Below are 14,781 nucleotides of genomic sequence, written 5' to 3'. Positions count from 1 at the left end.
ACAGCAAATCTAAGTTGCTTTTAAACTCACCAAGCTTGTGTCCACCAAACGGAAGCCCAAGGCCCCAAGGTAATATATCGTAGATGTGAAACTTAAAGTTGTCTTTTACTTTTTATGCTATTCTTGTTCTTAAATCTCTTCACCTTATGTCTTGGAAGACTGTTGCTGGAGATGATGATTACCGCAAAGGGATGATATATATTGGAGAACGGCGTAGAAAGTTTGAGCTCAGAGTTTTGGCTGGAGCTGGTGTGAAGTCAGAGGAAGATGTCAGGAATGAAAGTGGGGCATTTGCATCAGATGACGACAATGAGCACGATGGTTTTAACAATGACATGGTTGATAATGATAGTGAATCAGAAGATGAATTTTACAAACAACTGAAACAGAAACAAGAAGCTAAACGAGCTGCCAAAGCAGAGATCTATTCAAGGTAGTCATACATTACATTAAGCTTTCATTTTCACACAAGTGTGATAGTTTAGTACTGTTGTTCATCTCCATGACACGTTTTGTGTTGGTTCAGGAAACCACATTTGATCCCGTCAGCGCCAGAAGACGTTGATGGTAAACGACTGATTACACCTCAGCTTAGAATGTTTCCAAACATCATCTGTTTCTCTACCTAGCTAGCACCGTAGTTTAACGTTGCTTTCGATGAATTCATAAGGTCTATTCAGTTTGGTTTTCAGGAGAATGGAGCTCTTGTCCTGTCTGAACGTTATGGTGGCTGGGAGGAGGGATCATCCAACTTTCGTGTTGTAAGTTTGTGTCAATAAATATATATACTTCATTTTTTTTTTTTTTGGCGTTTGAGTAAGATCCGGTCAGGTTAAGTTTCTGATGAAGTTTAATCGCAGTTGAAACTGAAACAAGACGAATTTGTAACTGGATTGAATGGAGTATTAGCAAAGGATAATAGAGGAATCAGGAATTTGACATTTCGTACTAACTGCGGTGATTATTTTATTGGAAGATCAAGCGGCAAGTATCCAAATGATTCTGAAATAGTAATTGATCCGGCAATAACTGATCGACGTGAGTTTGGTGGTTTCTTTGGGTCTTACGATAGATACAATCTGACATCGATTGGTATGTATTTGAGTCCCATTACAAGTCCAGACATGGTTGTTAAACGCGAAAGCAATTGACCAAGAAACACCTTGTGGCCTAGTCCATGTTGCATTTTGAGTTTTATCTTCTTGAATAAAGTAGCTTTATTGGAGCAATGTCTTTGTTCCATCTTTCTATATTTCAACTCATAAGTAAAAAAAAATTCCCATTTCTTCCTTTATTAATTATTTGTTTTAGTAAAATCGGAGTCACGAGTCACACTACTATACTCCCTAAGATAATGCGTCATTTGTTACTATATTTAATGTTCCTATAATAACAGTTATATAGCCAAGACGAGACTTCTTTTGGCTCACGAATTCTAGAGACGGAAGGAAAATAAATCTTTATTTTTTGGAAAATCGGCATCTTAACTTGGTAGTAAAGAAACCAGCGTGAGACACAAAAAAAAACTCTAAATAGTATCCTTAAATGAACGTAGCTCTAAATAGGTAAACTATATATTGCAAGAAAGGATAATATTTAGTTTCACATTTTTGGTCTTTTGAATTTAGTAAAATTTACTGTTTTGAAGTTGATTTACATATTGATTAAGGAAGTTTTCTTAGAGAGATTATGTATGTAAAATAGTCTATAAGTATGGATCGTCGTCCCTCACAAGAAACATTAAGCAAAGAGTATTTCGAGCTTAATTCTTTCGACTGCTATTATATAATTCTGAATGAAATCCCGTAACAAGAAGATGTTCAAAGTCGGACCAATTGGGTCAATACGTTATTATAATACATATCGGAATTGGGACGAGAAGGGAGGCAACATGATCTCGTTTATATATCTTCCCTTCAGCGAAGAAGGCATAAAAAGTATTCAGTTTCAGTTTTGTCAGAACAGAGGTCATGATGTCGTGTCTAAAAAGTACGGTTCGTCCGAGAAAGGTGAATCCCACAAAATAGTAAGTTTTGTTTGATTATTCACACTAATCAGAGGAAACACGGGCCGTATTGTGATAGATTTCATCATGGACAGATATGAAAGAATATAAGAGGAAAATTGATGTGGGGATTTATGATCCTCGTGAGTTTGGTGGTTTCTTTGGGTCTTTTGATAACTCTGGCAAGCTGTCTTCCATCGGCATGTACGTGTGTCCTATTACAAGGTTCAATGACGCACCCCTCGGAAGCAACTACAAAGTCACCGAAGTCACCGATGATGATGACGACGACGACCAACCCACTCTCTACCAATCATATGATCATCCTTTAGCCACAGTCAACCATAATGGGACGCGTGAATATCAAATGCCTCATGATCATGAGGTCTCTGATGGTTATAATGTCAAGGCCATCGTTCATAAGCCCAAGTTTGAAGACAAGATTAGTCTCTACCAATCATCTGATCATCGTCTAGCCAGAAGCACTAATTAACAATCGGACACTTGAGTATCAAATGCCTCATGAGTTCTCCGATGGTTATCATGTCAAGCCCTTTGGTCGTACGCCTAAACTCAAAGATGGAATTTTCTCCAAGTTGGGGCGCCTTTTCATTTGTGCATGAACTCGGTTGGCATGTATTCGACCAAGCAAATTCTTGTGCAAGTGTCCAATAGTAGCCTAGTTCAAGTTGCTGTTTGAGTTTTATATTAAATTTAAAGCTAGTAGCTACTCTAATGAAGCAAATGTCTTAGTTTTCTACAGTTATCTGTGCTCCGTGTCTTTTGATTTAAAACGAAATCTATAAATGACAAAATCTTTTGTCAAATTGATTGTTAGAGATGATGATTACATTTTCAATTTTTTCATGATGACTTTAACTTAGGTAGACTCAGCAGTCTACTTCCGTACTAGCTATGACTACGCTCTTAATTTGAAGTTGTTGTAGAATCTTGTCATTGTAAGTGAAATCATTTCTGTCACTCAACTTTAGTTTTACTGTCTAGCTAGGCATCATAGAGACTGTATTTAGGGATAGCAGTGAAACCAATATGATTTCCCTTTTACGTTAATGTCGTGTCTTGAATGTTTGATATGGATTTGGTTGGTAACGGTAGAGTTGTTTACAGAGGAACTGAAGCCTGAATGAATTGATCGAGTCAGAAGCTGAGATGCTTTACGGACTGATTCACGCTTGTTACATATAATTTACAAGCACAGACATGGTAAAAATATCATACAACGTACTCACTTGCATTTTAATAGCATCTCTGAATCTCCGATGGTTGGATCCAAATTATGGGATCCAACTATATTTATAATAGAAAAATTGCAAATTTGAAAAGTTAGAAACTTAGAACCATGCATATTAATTTTGACAGTCCAAGACTTGTGTATATTGACACACAATCTAAACAAAACACACCATAAACAAAACTTATGATTGTTCCTATAACTCAGTTGTTGATTTCCTAACCAAAATTCAAGACACACTTATTGATTTAACCATACAAAGAAATTACCTTGGCAACAGAAACATGAATTTGGTACCAAGAAGCCGTGTAGTGCAAAGTACCACTTAAAAAACATGAATTATGTTCATAATCTAACCACCACCACTTGATGAGTCTCTCCCAGTCTCTCCTTTCTTAAGATACGTTAGTGCTGCGTGACACATGTTGAATGTTCCTACTGCATCAATGTCCAAGACTACACACACAAACACATTAAAAAAAAAGTTTCATTCAGCTAAAAGAACACTCAAATTGACAAAATCTCAGGCAAAATCAAAAGGTATATATATTTAGTTTCAAATATGATGATACCATATCAGTAGTATGTTGAATGTTCTGTCACAGAGAACTGCCAAAAACCAAAACCCATCTGTTACATTTTACATTAAGGAAATGTCAAGATGTTTATAAAGGGATTGAGTATATTGAATTAATCATAAGGTTACACACTTATATAGAGACTTAAGAGAGCCCTAGACTTAACCAGACTTGACTAAGAGAGCCCTAACTTAACACTAAGAAAGACCTAGACTTAACCAGACTTGAATAAGAGAGCCCTAAACTTAAGCAGACTTGACTAGACTTGACTAATCACCAGACTTGACTGAGTAGTTATCTGGTGAGCATCAGTGTATATCTTGGGTACCACCTGCAATTCCACACCACAATTTTTTTTTTTTTATCATTACAGTAAACAATTATAGTACGCAAAAGCTAAGACTAGGGGAGAAAAGAAAATTGCAGTTAAGAATCTGAACAGGTAAAATATTGTCATACTTCTCTACCAGCAAATTCAGCTAATAATAAGCCATTAAGAAATCTCAAGGAACTAACAGGAACTAGAGAACATTCATAAGAAGACTTCGGCAATAGAAAACTGATTACATTGATAACATAACACAATACATTGATTAAAAAAAAAAAAAAAGCATAACAGAAACAGTGATTAAACAACACAATACTTCAGAAAACATGTACCTTGCTTCATTGCTAAAGATTCGCCATTTAACATACACATCCACATCCAATCTGCAGAAACAGATCATCTTTTTAAGCTAAAGAAAGTTAACAAAACTAAGTAATCAATATAATGCTTGAGAACAATAAAACATTTAGCCGCAGAACATATTACCTTGCTTCTTTGCTGAAAAGGAATCATCAAATTCATGCGAAGACAATCAAACACCTGAATCTTCACAGAGACCAAACCATTATCTTACAAGGCTTCCTAATGGCAAAGAGAGATAAGAGGAGTTAGGCTTTAAGTCCTTAGAGCCTGAAACAGAATTTAGCTTTTACCTTCCTAATTTTCCTATTGACAAACCAATTCACTATATCAATAAATCCCTAAAAGGAGAATACACAAACCTGAATCTTTCACAGCACTTGAGAGACATCATGGTTCAATTAACCAGAGTCATTAACCAAGCAAATGCTCTAAAAGAAACCCATCTATTGCTTGGAACCTAAGGATTGCCAAGATTCTAACTCAAATTTGCACAAATAAAATGAAGGATTATCACAATCTACAGAGACAAAAAAGCTAAATTTGTACCATACAAAGGGTATTGAAGGTTCCTTGAACGAAACTCTCCGATTTCGAGTCTGAAATCTTCGATTTGGTGAGAGCCGATGAAGAGATGATTCAACCTGAGCCGACGATGCGATGAGGAAATCGAATCGAGTTCGCGAAGAAGAAGAGAGAAACGGTTTTATTTTTTGCATTTTGTTAATTTCTTCTCCCACCAATGAAAATGTGACACGTCGTTGGTTGCAAGGAGTTACAAAAACTCCAAATATTTATTTTGTTAATTTTCTTCTGCATTTTTTTTTTTAAATTTTTTTAACACTTTACATTTGCAAAGAAACCAACTAGAGACGGAACGAAAAAAAAAAGCTTTAAATATTTATTAGTATCCTAATCACAAATAAACTCAAGCAAATAAAAGGCGAGTATAATATATAGTTTTACATATTTGGTCTTTTGAATTTAGTAAAACTACTGTTTTCAAGTTGATCAATTAAGGAAGTTTTCTTATAGAGATTACGTATGTAAATCTTTTGTTCGTCTATATAAGTATGGATCTTCCTCACAAGAACAAATTCTTTATTAAAAAGCAAAGAGTATTCTATGTTTAATTAATTCTTTGGACTGCTATATTCTAGATGAAATTGCGTGATAGGGAGATGTTCAAAATCGGACCAATTGGGTCAGATTTTTATCCTCATAAGAGTTGGGACGAGAAGGGACTAAATTCCGATGAGTATGTGACCGGGTTGAGTGTAATCGATTGCCTTGGGATCACGGGTTTGAATATCCACACTAATCAGAGAAAACACGGGCCGTTTTGTGATCGTTATTCATCATCCATACATATGGAAAAACATAAGAGGGAAATTGATGTGAAGATACGTGATCGTCGTGAGTTTGGTGGCTTCTTTGGGTCTTTTCATGAATTTCAGAGTCTGAAATCCATTGGAATTTATGTTAATCCCATGTACGATAACAAGCTAACTTTCAATCAAGCATGGGATCCTCAATATACATCCGCCCTCCATTACCAAATCCCGACGATCGTGGATGGTATTCCTGTTAAGCACATCCGTTATAAGACCAAACTCAAAGACCGGATACTTTCCAAGTTACGTTCGATTTCAAAAGAGCTATTTTGTGCCTCGTAAAAGTTTTCTTGGATTAAGTCTAGGTAGGACTCTTGAACGATATCTAGCTCTTTGTCCTTTGATAAAAAAGATGTTTCAAATTAAATGTTCTTTTTTTTTTTTAATTTCTTTTTAAGTTTTCATCCATAATTTAATTTAATTTGATGTTTTTGTGACTATTATCATGTTCCTTTAAGACAGAAATTGATTTTGCTTCGATATCTTTTGGTGATATAAAAAAAGAGAAACTAAAAAGAGAGGGAGTATTTGGTGATATAACTTTTGACACGTAAGGGAGATAAAATAATTAGACGGAATCATATGAGTGTTCGCAATCTTAGGGGATCTTTTTATGTATATCATCGTTCGTGATCTTTCACATTTAGTATGTGTATGTCCTTAGATCAAAAGGTTTACTGAAGAATAATAAAAGCAAAATTCTTAGAAAAATGGGAAAACGGTCTTTGCCTCTTTGGTCAAACGAAGAGTCTTCTTAATTATGCACAAATTCTCAAGGTTTCCTTCAACGTACCTGGACCTGTCTAGCTTGCTTGCTCCCGAACAGCGACTCTTGGGGAGTTGGACTTAAATAGGGCTACTATATATATATATATATATATATAGATATATATATAGTCGTCCTTAATCTATCTATCTCCATCCCTCTCAAACCACTGTACTCATCAACTGCTTATGATATAAAAGAGATGATAAGAACAGGACCAGTGGGAAAAAGCCCTCGATACGGTGATGTTCAATGGGACGACAAGGGACGCACCATGATCTCTCATATATACGTTTCTTTCACCAGCGAATGCATATCATCAGTTCAGTTCGGCTACCAGGAGAATGGAGCTCTAGTCCTGTCTCCAAAGTACGGTAGCTCAGAGGGACACAATTTTCTAACTGTAAGTTTTGTGTCAGTAAAAAAAAGGCATTTCCTCTCTTCTTTTTAGTAAGTTTCTGTGAAGTTAAAATAAGAAAGCTTCTGTGAAGATCACTCTCACTACAAGAAAACAGCCTATTTTGGAGAGACAAATCGTCGTAAACCCCTTGGAAACAACCCTTTCCGACGAATTAACAAGAGTAAAAAGTCATTGGAAAACGTTTGTTGGAAATTAGAACTCATCTGAAATCCCTCGGAAATTTTTGATAGATTTCCAAGGGACATTTATTTCCAAGGGATTTTCAAGGACATCAAATTACCGAGGAATTTTCAAGGGCACTTAGTTTCCAACGGAAGTCCGAGGACAAAACTTTTCGACGAATTTCCGAGAGTTTAGATTTGCGACAGTTTTCCGAGGACCAAAGCCTTGCGAGAGAATTCCAAGAGTTTTGTTTTTCAAGGGATTTCCAAGAGACATGATTTCCGAGGGATATAGTTTCCGAGGGTGTTCTGACGACGTCGGAGTTTCTAAGGACTTTCTGAGGGATCTTATATATAAATTACAAAAATAGAAATTCTATATTTTTCCAAAAAAATAGAAATTCTATAAATAAAATTACAATATATTTATCAAAAAGCTTAAATTAAATATATAAATATCCTAATACAAAATATAAACATCCCAATACATAATTATCCAACTAAAACTACATAATTATACATAAAAAATTTCATAAAACTAAAATAGTTAAAAAAAAAAAAACAAAAACAAATTAGTTAGGATCAGGAGGAGGGAATTGTTCAGGAAATTGGGAGGAAATGAAACTTTGAAGTTGGGAGAGTGTTGTTTGGGTCTGTGTTCCTTAATCTTGAGGTTTTCTTGCTTCAGTTCCTCGACAGCCGCGTCTTTTTCTTGTACGATCCGGTTAAGATCTTGAACTTGTTGAACAGGTTCATTGTCCCGAGAAAAAACCGAAGAGACATTCCCATCTCGTGACACAAGATTTCCTAAACCGGGTCTCCGACCCTTGGTTAAAGGAATTTCCTAAGTAACAAAAAAATAACTAATTAATAATTAGAAATAAGTAAAAAGATAACACATTATATTCAAATATACCTCAAGACACATTTGGTTCATTTCCTGACGAGTTATACCAGTGGATGATGAGCCATCTTCAGAAGGTTGTGTAAGCCGTTCCATCTTTTGGAGCTTAATCTTCTCAATCCGTTCTGCGATAACCATATCTTGAATTTGTCCAGTTTTCTTGCTTGTGTGGGTGGCTTCCATAACATCTAACCTATCACGTGCAACCCCTCCGGCCTCGATTGTCTACATTTAAAGAAAAACATAACATATTAAATATAAACAACTTATAAAATTTAAAAAGTAAAAGTGATTTTATTAGAAACTTACCATTTTTCTCTCATGTTTTTAAAGGTTATAGAACCTCCATTGTGGGTAGCTGGTCCCTTTCCACCACGTCTGCTTTTACGATTAGTCGACTTTTGTGATGAAACAGCTTGCGTCTCATCCATACTCCAATAGCTGATAAACCCTTTCCAAACATTAGGATCTAGACACTTAGGCATTTTTTGCCTTGCTTCCATTTTTGCTTCCACGAATACAAGTGATTTCCGTAAGAAAGGTTAGGTTGGCTTGAATGTCAAAAGCTTTTCGCACTTTCTGACATTGACTGCTTTCCCAATTATAATCTTGCTATAAACAGTGAAAAATAATAATTTAATAAATCTAGAAATTAAATATTAAAACATATAAAAAAATATTAATTGTTACAAGATCACCAGATTGTGCCGACACACCATAATCACAAGTTGGCCTAGTCTTTTTGGGTCTAAGAATCTTGAATGCGTAACCACGAGTACAATACATGGGATACGCTTCCGCAACATATAAAGGCCCATTAGCAAACTCCAATAACCATGTAGGAAATGATTGCCCTCTAGAAGACATTGTTGTTACCTATAGAAAGTTTTTTTTAGAAAATATTAAAAATAGAAAATAAATTTTATTTGACAATATTTTCCCTAACAAATTTTAAATAAGAAAAAACTTACATAGAATTTTAGCCAACGACTAAATTCAGCCTGCTTCAGTTTTTGAACTTCATCCTCGCTCATGTCTGGATATGTAGAGCGTACTTGGTCCAAGTAAATCCTATAAATTAATTAACAAGAGGATAAATAAATTTGCAATTCCAAATATAATAAAAAATTAGCATTTCAATTGTAATTTTTTTACCTCTCATACTCTAGAAGCTCTTCATAATTTGTGATTATGTACATGTGCAAGTGTTGTACCTCTTCCTTTGTAAGCCTTCGTTTCTTTGCTTTTCCACTTAATCGACCAATTTGGGAAAATATATTTGGGACTTGTACAGGGTAAAAAGGTGTCTTCCCACCGTCATCATGTCGAGCAGGTTTTCGCATCTTTGTTTGGACGTGTTTTAGAAAATAATATTCCGAGAAGTGTGCGGTTTCTTCGTTGATGCTTTGTGCTACGCTAGAACCTTCGACTCTCGCCAAATTTTTAACTTTCTTCTTAATAGTGCCCATGTAGCGCTCAAAAGGATATATCCATCGATACTGAACAGGAACGCCAAGTGCTAACTCTCGTGGGAGATGAATTGGAAGATGTTCCATAACATCAAAAAATGACGGTGAAAAAATCTTCTCAAGGTTACAAAGGATCCCTTCTACTGTAAGCGTCCTTGTGCATAAATCTCAAAAGAGCACACTTATAGCTGCATATATTATAACATGAAATGTTAAGATATTAATATATATTGATAATCATGCATAAAAGTTAAAGAAATTGTATGATAAAATACCTGCAATTTCTTTGTGTACATCATGTGGTAGAAGATGCTGAAAGGCAAATGGAAGGAGGCGCTGCATAATGACATGACAATCATGGCTTTTCATTCCTTGAAACCTCCCTTCTCCCAAATTCATGCAGTTACGAAGATTAGATGCATACCCATCAGGAAATTTAACATGCATCATAATCCACTCTAAAAATGCTTCCTTGGAAGATGCATCTAATCGGAATCGAGGGGTTGGTGTTTTCCCATTTGGCATGACATGAAGTTTTCTTCGACTACATATATCAGGCAAGTCCAATCTAGACTTCAAATTGTCTTTGTCTTTCCTGGAACATTTAGTACGATGATCATGAGATTATCGAAAACGTTCTTTTCTGTATGCATGACATCAAGATTGTGCTTCAACAAAAGATCCTTCCAATATGGTAATTCGAAGAAGATACTAAACTTGTGCCAGTTGTGATGATCGCCATATCCATCAACAATATCATGCCCATTACCACCGCAAGCCACTGTCTTCTCAGCATCAAAATCTCTTAACTGATTCAGAATTTCTTCGCCAGAATACTCAGGAGGTGGACTATCAAAGACTTGCCTGTTCTTTTTAAATAATGTGATGCTCCAACGATAAGGATGGTCTTCAGGGAGCCATCGTCTGTGACAATCAAACCAACTCGTTTTATGTCCGTGTTTCAGCTGAAATGCATCGATGTTATCTTGACAATACAGATAAGCTAACCGTCCATGCGTTGTCCATCCAGATAACATACCATAGGCTGGGAAATCGCTTATAGTCCACATAAGTATCGCCCGCATGTTGAAATTCTGGTTCATTGAAACATCGAACGCTTCTACACCATGCTCCCATAACATTTGTAACTCATATACCGAGGTTTACGACAAAAACGACATGAAGTACAACCTTCGTCTTCTCTCCAATAAATCATACAATTATCACTGCACACATCTATCACCTGATATGGCAAACCAAGTCCAGCTACGAGTATCTGCACCTCACAGTACGAAGCTGGTGAAAGATTATTCTCTGGCAAAATTTCTTTCACAAAATCAGTAATCGCATCCGCACAACCCTCTGATAAATTCCAATCCGTCTTTATGCCCATCAACCTAGTTGCAACTGATAATGGTGAATGACCCTTCTTACAACCATCATACAATGACATATTTGCCCCATCTAACATATCAAAGAATCTTCGGGCTTCTAAATTCGGCTGTTCTACTCTATCTCCATCATGAATTAATGAGGCCGCATTTTCCCTAAATACATCGTTCACCATCTGAAATGTACCTACATCTACTTCTATCGATGGTTCTTCTACACTACCCGGAGTACAATGTTGACTAGTACTGCCATAATCTACCATTGATTCACTTTCCCCATGCGAAAACCATATCTTATAACCCGGCATAAATCCATCCCTAAACAATTCCTCCTTACTAATGATACCTCCAGATTTTTATAATTCCGACATTTTGGACAAGGACAAGACATAGTACCTGTTTCTCGCGTTATGCTCTGGTTTGACACGAATAACATGAATTTTCTTAGACCTTCCTTGAAGTCTTCTGTAAGTTTGCCCGTCTCTTCACTGTATCTAGGTTTATCCATCCATGAATGAAAATAACCATAAGGATCTGAAGAAGACATTATTGTTGGTATTGTGTATATTTTCGTTTACCAAACAAGTGAATTATAACTTAAATATATATACACAAAATTTCCAAGAGATTTCCAACGGATTTCCAAGGGATTTTTAAATTGCAACGATCACATTCAACGGATATAAACGCAACAACTATATCGCAACGGCTATAATCGTAACGGATATAATCACAACGGATATAACGGCATAGTTTTCAGTAATCCATTGGAAATCTGTTAGAATTTACCAACGGTCTAATGTCCCTCTGAAAGTCGTCGGAAATTTTGAAAATATTTCGACGAGTTTCCGACGACCGGGTTTTCGTCAGAAATTTTCAAGATATTACCGACGGAATATCAAATTTTCGAGGGTTTTCTGAGAGTCGTCATGTCCTCAGAATATCCTCGGAAATATGTCGGAAACCTCTTGGAAAACTGTCGGAAATTTCCTACGGATTTTTTTCCGTCAGAAATTCCATCTGAAATCAGCGTGCTTTCTTGTTGCGTCTCTGATGAAATTAAACGCAGGTAAGACTTAATCAAGATGAAGATGTGACTGGGTTAAGTGGAGTACAAAATGCGATTGGTGTATGTATCAGAACTTTGACAATTCACACTAACCGTGGGAAGCACGGACCAATTGGACGCTTACCAGACAATGTTAATGGTACCAGATAGTAGAAATTGATGCGGCGATACGTGATCGACTTGAGTTTGGTGGTTTCTTTGGGTCTCACAATAATTACGAACTGTCATCGATTGGTATCTTCTACGTGATTCCCACTGCATGGTCCAACACGGTGGTTAAACGTGAAAACAATTGACCGAGCAATGCCTTTTTTTTAGCGTTCAACAGTAGCCTAGTTCAAGTTGCTGTTGGGGTTTATCTTATAAAAGAGCGTTAATATAATGTGTAGTTCCATCTTTCTATATCTAAACTTTTAAGTAATAAAATAGTCCCATTTCTTCCAAATACTATTTGCTTTTGTCAATTGTGTGCTCTATGTCTTGTGATTTAGAACGAAAAATCTAGGAGTCTCTATATCGTTACTAATTCTAGTGAACTACTATATTTACATAGCAAAGACTTTTGGCTCACGAAATAATTCTGTGAAGTTGATTGTCAGAGTCTGCATCTTTTCTATGGTAACTCACTTGTGCTTGAGATGAAGTAATTATCTCTGCATAGGAGTTTGAATGTTGCAAAGTGGAAGTTCTGTATCATCTGGACTTAATGATGAGTTTGTGAGGTAGCTTTTGTTAATTCTTATATTTCCCATTTGCAGTCTGCTCTTAGTTTTGTATATGTAGTACATCAAGTGTATTTTTCTGTTTTGGTTACCTCTGTATTTCATGGACATGTGATCAGGCTCCCTTCTCTTTTATCAGTTCTTACCAATTCTGGTTTTGGGTCTGCATATTTTCAATGGTTAAAATGTTATCACCTGCTTGATGAGATGAATTCTGGTGGATTCAGGTGTGTTATGAGCTACTTATCTTCAGGGGTTTGGTTCTTAAGTCTCTTTGGATTGTGTTTGACTAATGACTACTGACTTTATTGTTTTAATCTTGACCGTTCAAAAAATTGTATATGATCATATCTCCCTCATCTATACAAAAGGAAATACTAGCCACTGTAATAATAAGAAAACTGAAAAGGAAAAAAACAAAAAAAAATTAAAATAATAAGAAAAAGGAAAATTGTGGAAGCCCCTCGGTCCAGTGGTTGGTCTAGGGTTCATTAATGCTTCTACATCAAAAGGTCTGGGGTTCGAGCCCCGCATAATGCGATTTATTAATTGTATAGATTAATAGAGATAAATTTACAGACGATCTCTAGTGATGCGCAATTATTGCCGTTCGACGTGATTCAATAGAGCATAGAGCAGGAGCAGGAGAGAAAGAGTCTATGTAGTGAATCTGATAGAGTCGGAAGGAATTGTCCATAGTAGATCATATGTAATAGTTTTCATAATTTATAATCAATAACAAAGCCAGAATTTTAAAAAAATAAAAATAAAGAAAGGAAAATTAGGAAAAGGAAATAAAATAGGAATAGTAGAAAAGGAAAAAGGAAAGAGATACGAGTCATTATACCTTATCTATAAAATATATCAGTCATCATTCTTCTTCTTCTAATTTTTTTTTTTCTTCGTGGCGACGCTGATGGTGATGGTGCGGTGCTTCCCCGACTGACAGTCTTCTACACTCCCGACGCTCGCTGTCTGTGATTTTGGGTTTTTGTAAACCAACCAATCATCTTCCTACTAATTAGAGTTGTGAATTCGTTCTAGGGTTTGGTCTCTCTCTCTCTCTCTCTCTCTCTCTCTCTCTCTCAATTGCCACGATTTGTTACCTCTCTCAATCTTCTTCTTAATCTCTCAATTATGTTTTGGGGTTTGGATCCACCAATTAAGTAAGTTTATTCGTCGTCTTTCAGGTGTTGTTATGGAAGCGAAATCATCATCGCTCGCTCGCTCGCTCCCCTGCTTGCTTCTTAATTAGACGGTTTGATTTACTATAACTTGTCCTTGTGTATTGGTTTCTCTCAATTGAATTCTTCTTCTACGGTTCTTTTGGTTCGCCTAAGTAATTAAATTTCTTCTTTTTAGCAGGTATTGTTTTGGGAGGCGTATTTACGATCCGCTTGATAACAGAGCAACACCAAAAACTAGCTCTGTTATCAGCTCTGTTATCACTCCCCCACACTACGGTTTGATTTACTCACTTGTTGAATTTTTCTACATGAATACGTCTTCTTCTTCTGTTTTCCCTTTTTGATGAGTTTTGGACTTTGCCATCAGGGACTTTTCAAACATGATTTGGTCCTCATTTTATTGGATCTTTCAGGTTTCAAGTAATGTTGCTCATCTTCCTAGTGGCACTCGCATCTAGGCATTTAGCCTAAGACCCTGTCTTCTCTTATAGATATGCTCGAGGTTCTATAAGAAGAAAAGCTTCAGGTTATTATCTCGTCTCTTTCCTCTTTCTTCTCTGTTTTTTTTTTTTGTATTTCTAATGCTACATCTATTCCTACTTACTTGTCTCTGTTATTTCAGGTTTTGGATGATGCTGATCAGTGATGGCTTTGATGGACACGCTTCTTCTTTGTGCGTGTGATTGCTTTGATGTTTCAGGTCTTCATGGGTTTTGTTCTTCCTCTTTAACACGTCTTTTACTTCTTGTTTTTTTTTTTTTTTTTTTTTTTTTT

General features: G+C 36.0%; 1 protein-coding gene, 2 long non-coding RNA genes and 1 pseudogene across 17 annotated transcripts in view; 3 read left to right on the top strand and 1 right to left on the bottom strand.

Moving 5' to 3' along the window:
- On the top strand, positions 1,714–2,628 carry LOC104793803 (annotated as a pseudogene).
- LOC104793311 lies at positions 3,348–5,227 on the bottom strand. Of its 2 annotated transcripts, none has more exons than XR_769243.2 (6): positions 5,073–5,227; positions 4,886–4,983; positions 4,650–4,745; positions 4,496–4,546; positions 3,830–3,887; positions 3,348–3,713 (listed from the first exon to the last, which is right to left on the bottom strand). It is a non-coding gene; the product is annotated as an uncharacterized LOC104793311 (long non-coding RNA). The 2 variants fall into 2 exon arrangements; XR_769245.2 differs by having other exon boundaries at positions 5,078–5,227.
- LOC104793312 (jacalin-related lectin 24-like) lies at positions 5,684–6,199 on the top strand. Its single transcript, XM_019226827.1, has one exon. It carries the CDS (start codon positions 5,684–5,686, stop codon positions 6,197–6,199), a length of 516 nt encoding a protein of 171 aa, XP_019082372.1.
- Positions 13,681–14,781, top strand: part of LOC104793310 — an 8,227-nt gene continuing 7,126 nt past the window's right edge. For 13 of the 14 annotated variants that reach the window (XR_769232.2, XR_769237.2, XR_769230.2 and 10 more), the window contains exons 1-5: positions 13,681–13,865; positions 14,011–14,078; positions 14,186–14,283; positions 14,421–14,533; positions 14,630–14,707. This is a non-coding gene — a long non-coding RNA (uncharacterized LOC104793310). Of the gene's footprint in view, positions 13,871–14,010; positions 14,079–14,185; positions 14,284–14,420; positions 14,534–14,629; positions 14,708–14,781 lie in introns of all 14 variants that reach the window. The other variant, XR_769229.2, reaches the window with a different exon arrangement.

This window comes from Camelina sativa, chromosome 6, assembly GCF_000633955.1.
Source record: "Camelina sativa cultivar DH55 chromosome 6, Cs, whole genome shotgun sequence".
NCBI lineage: Eukaryota > Viridiplantae > Streptophyta > Magnoliopsida > Brassicales > Brassicaceae > Camelina > Camelina sativa.
This window is presented reverse-complemented; position numbering and strand designations above follow the sequence as displayed.

Excerpts from the sequence above, each read along its gene's own strand:
- LOC104793312 (XM_019226827.1), top strand. The coding sequence starts at position 5,684 with ATGAAATTGCGTGATAGGGAGATGTTCAAAATCGGACCAATTGGGTCA.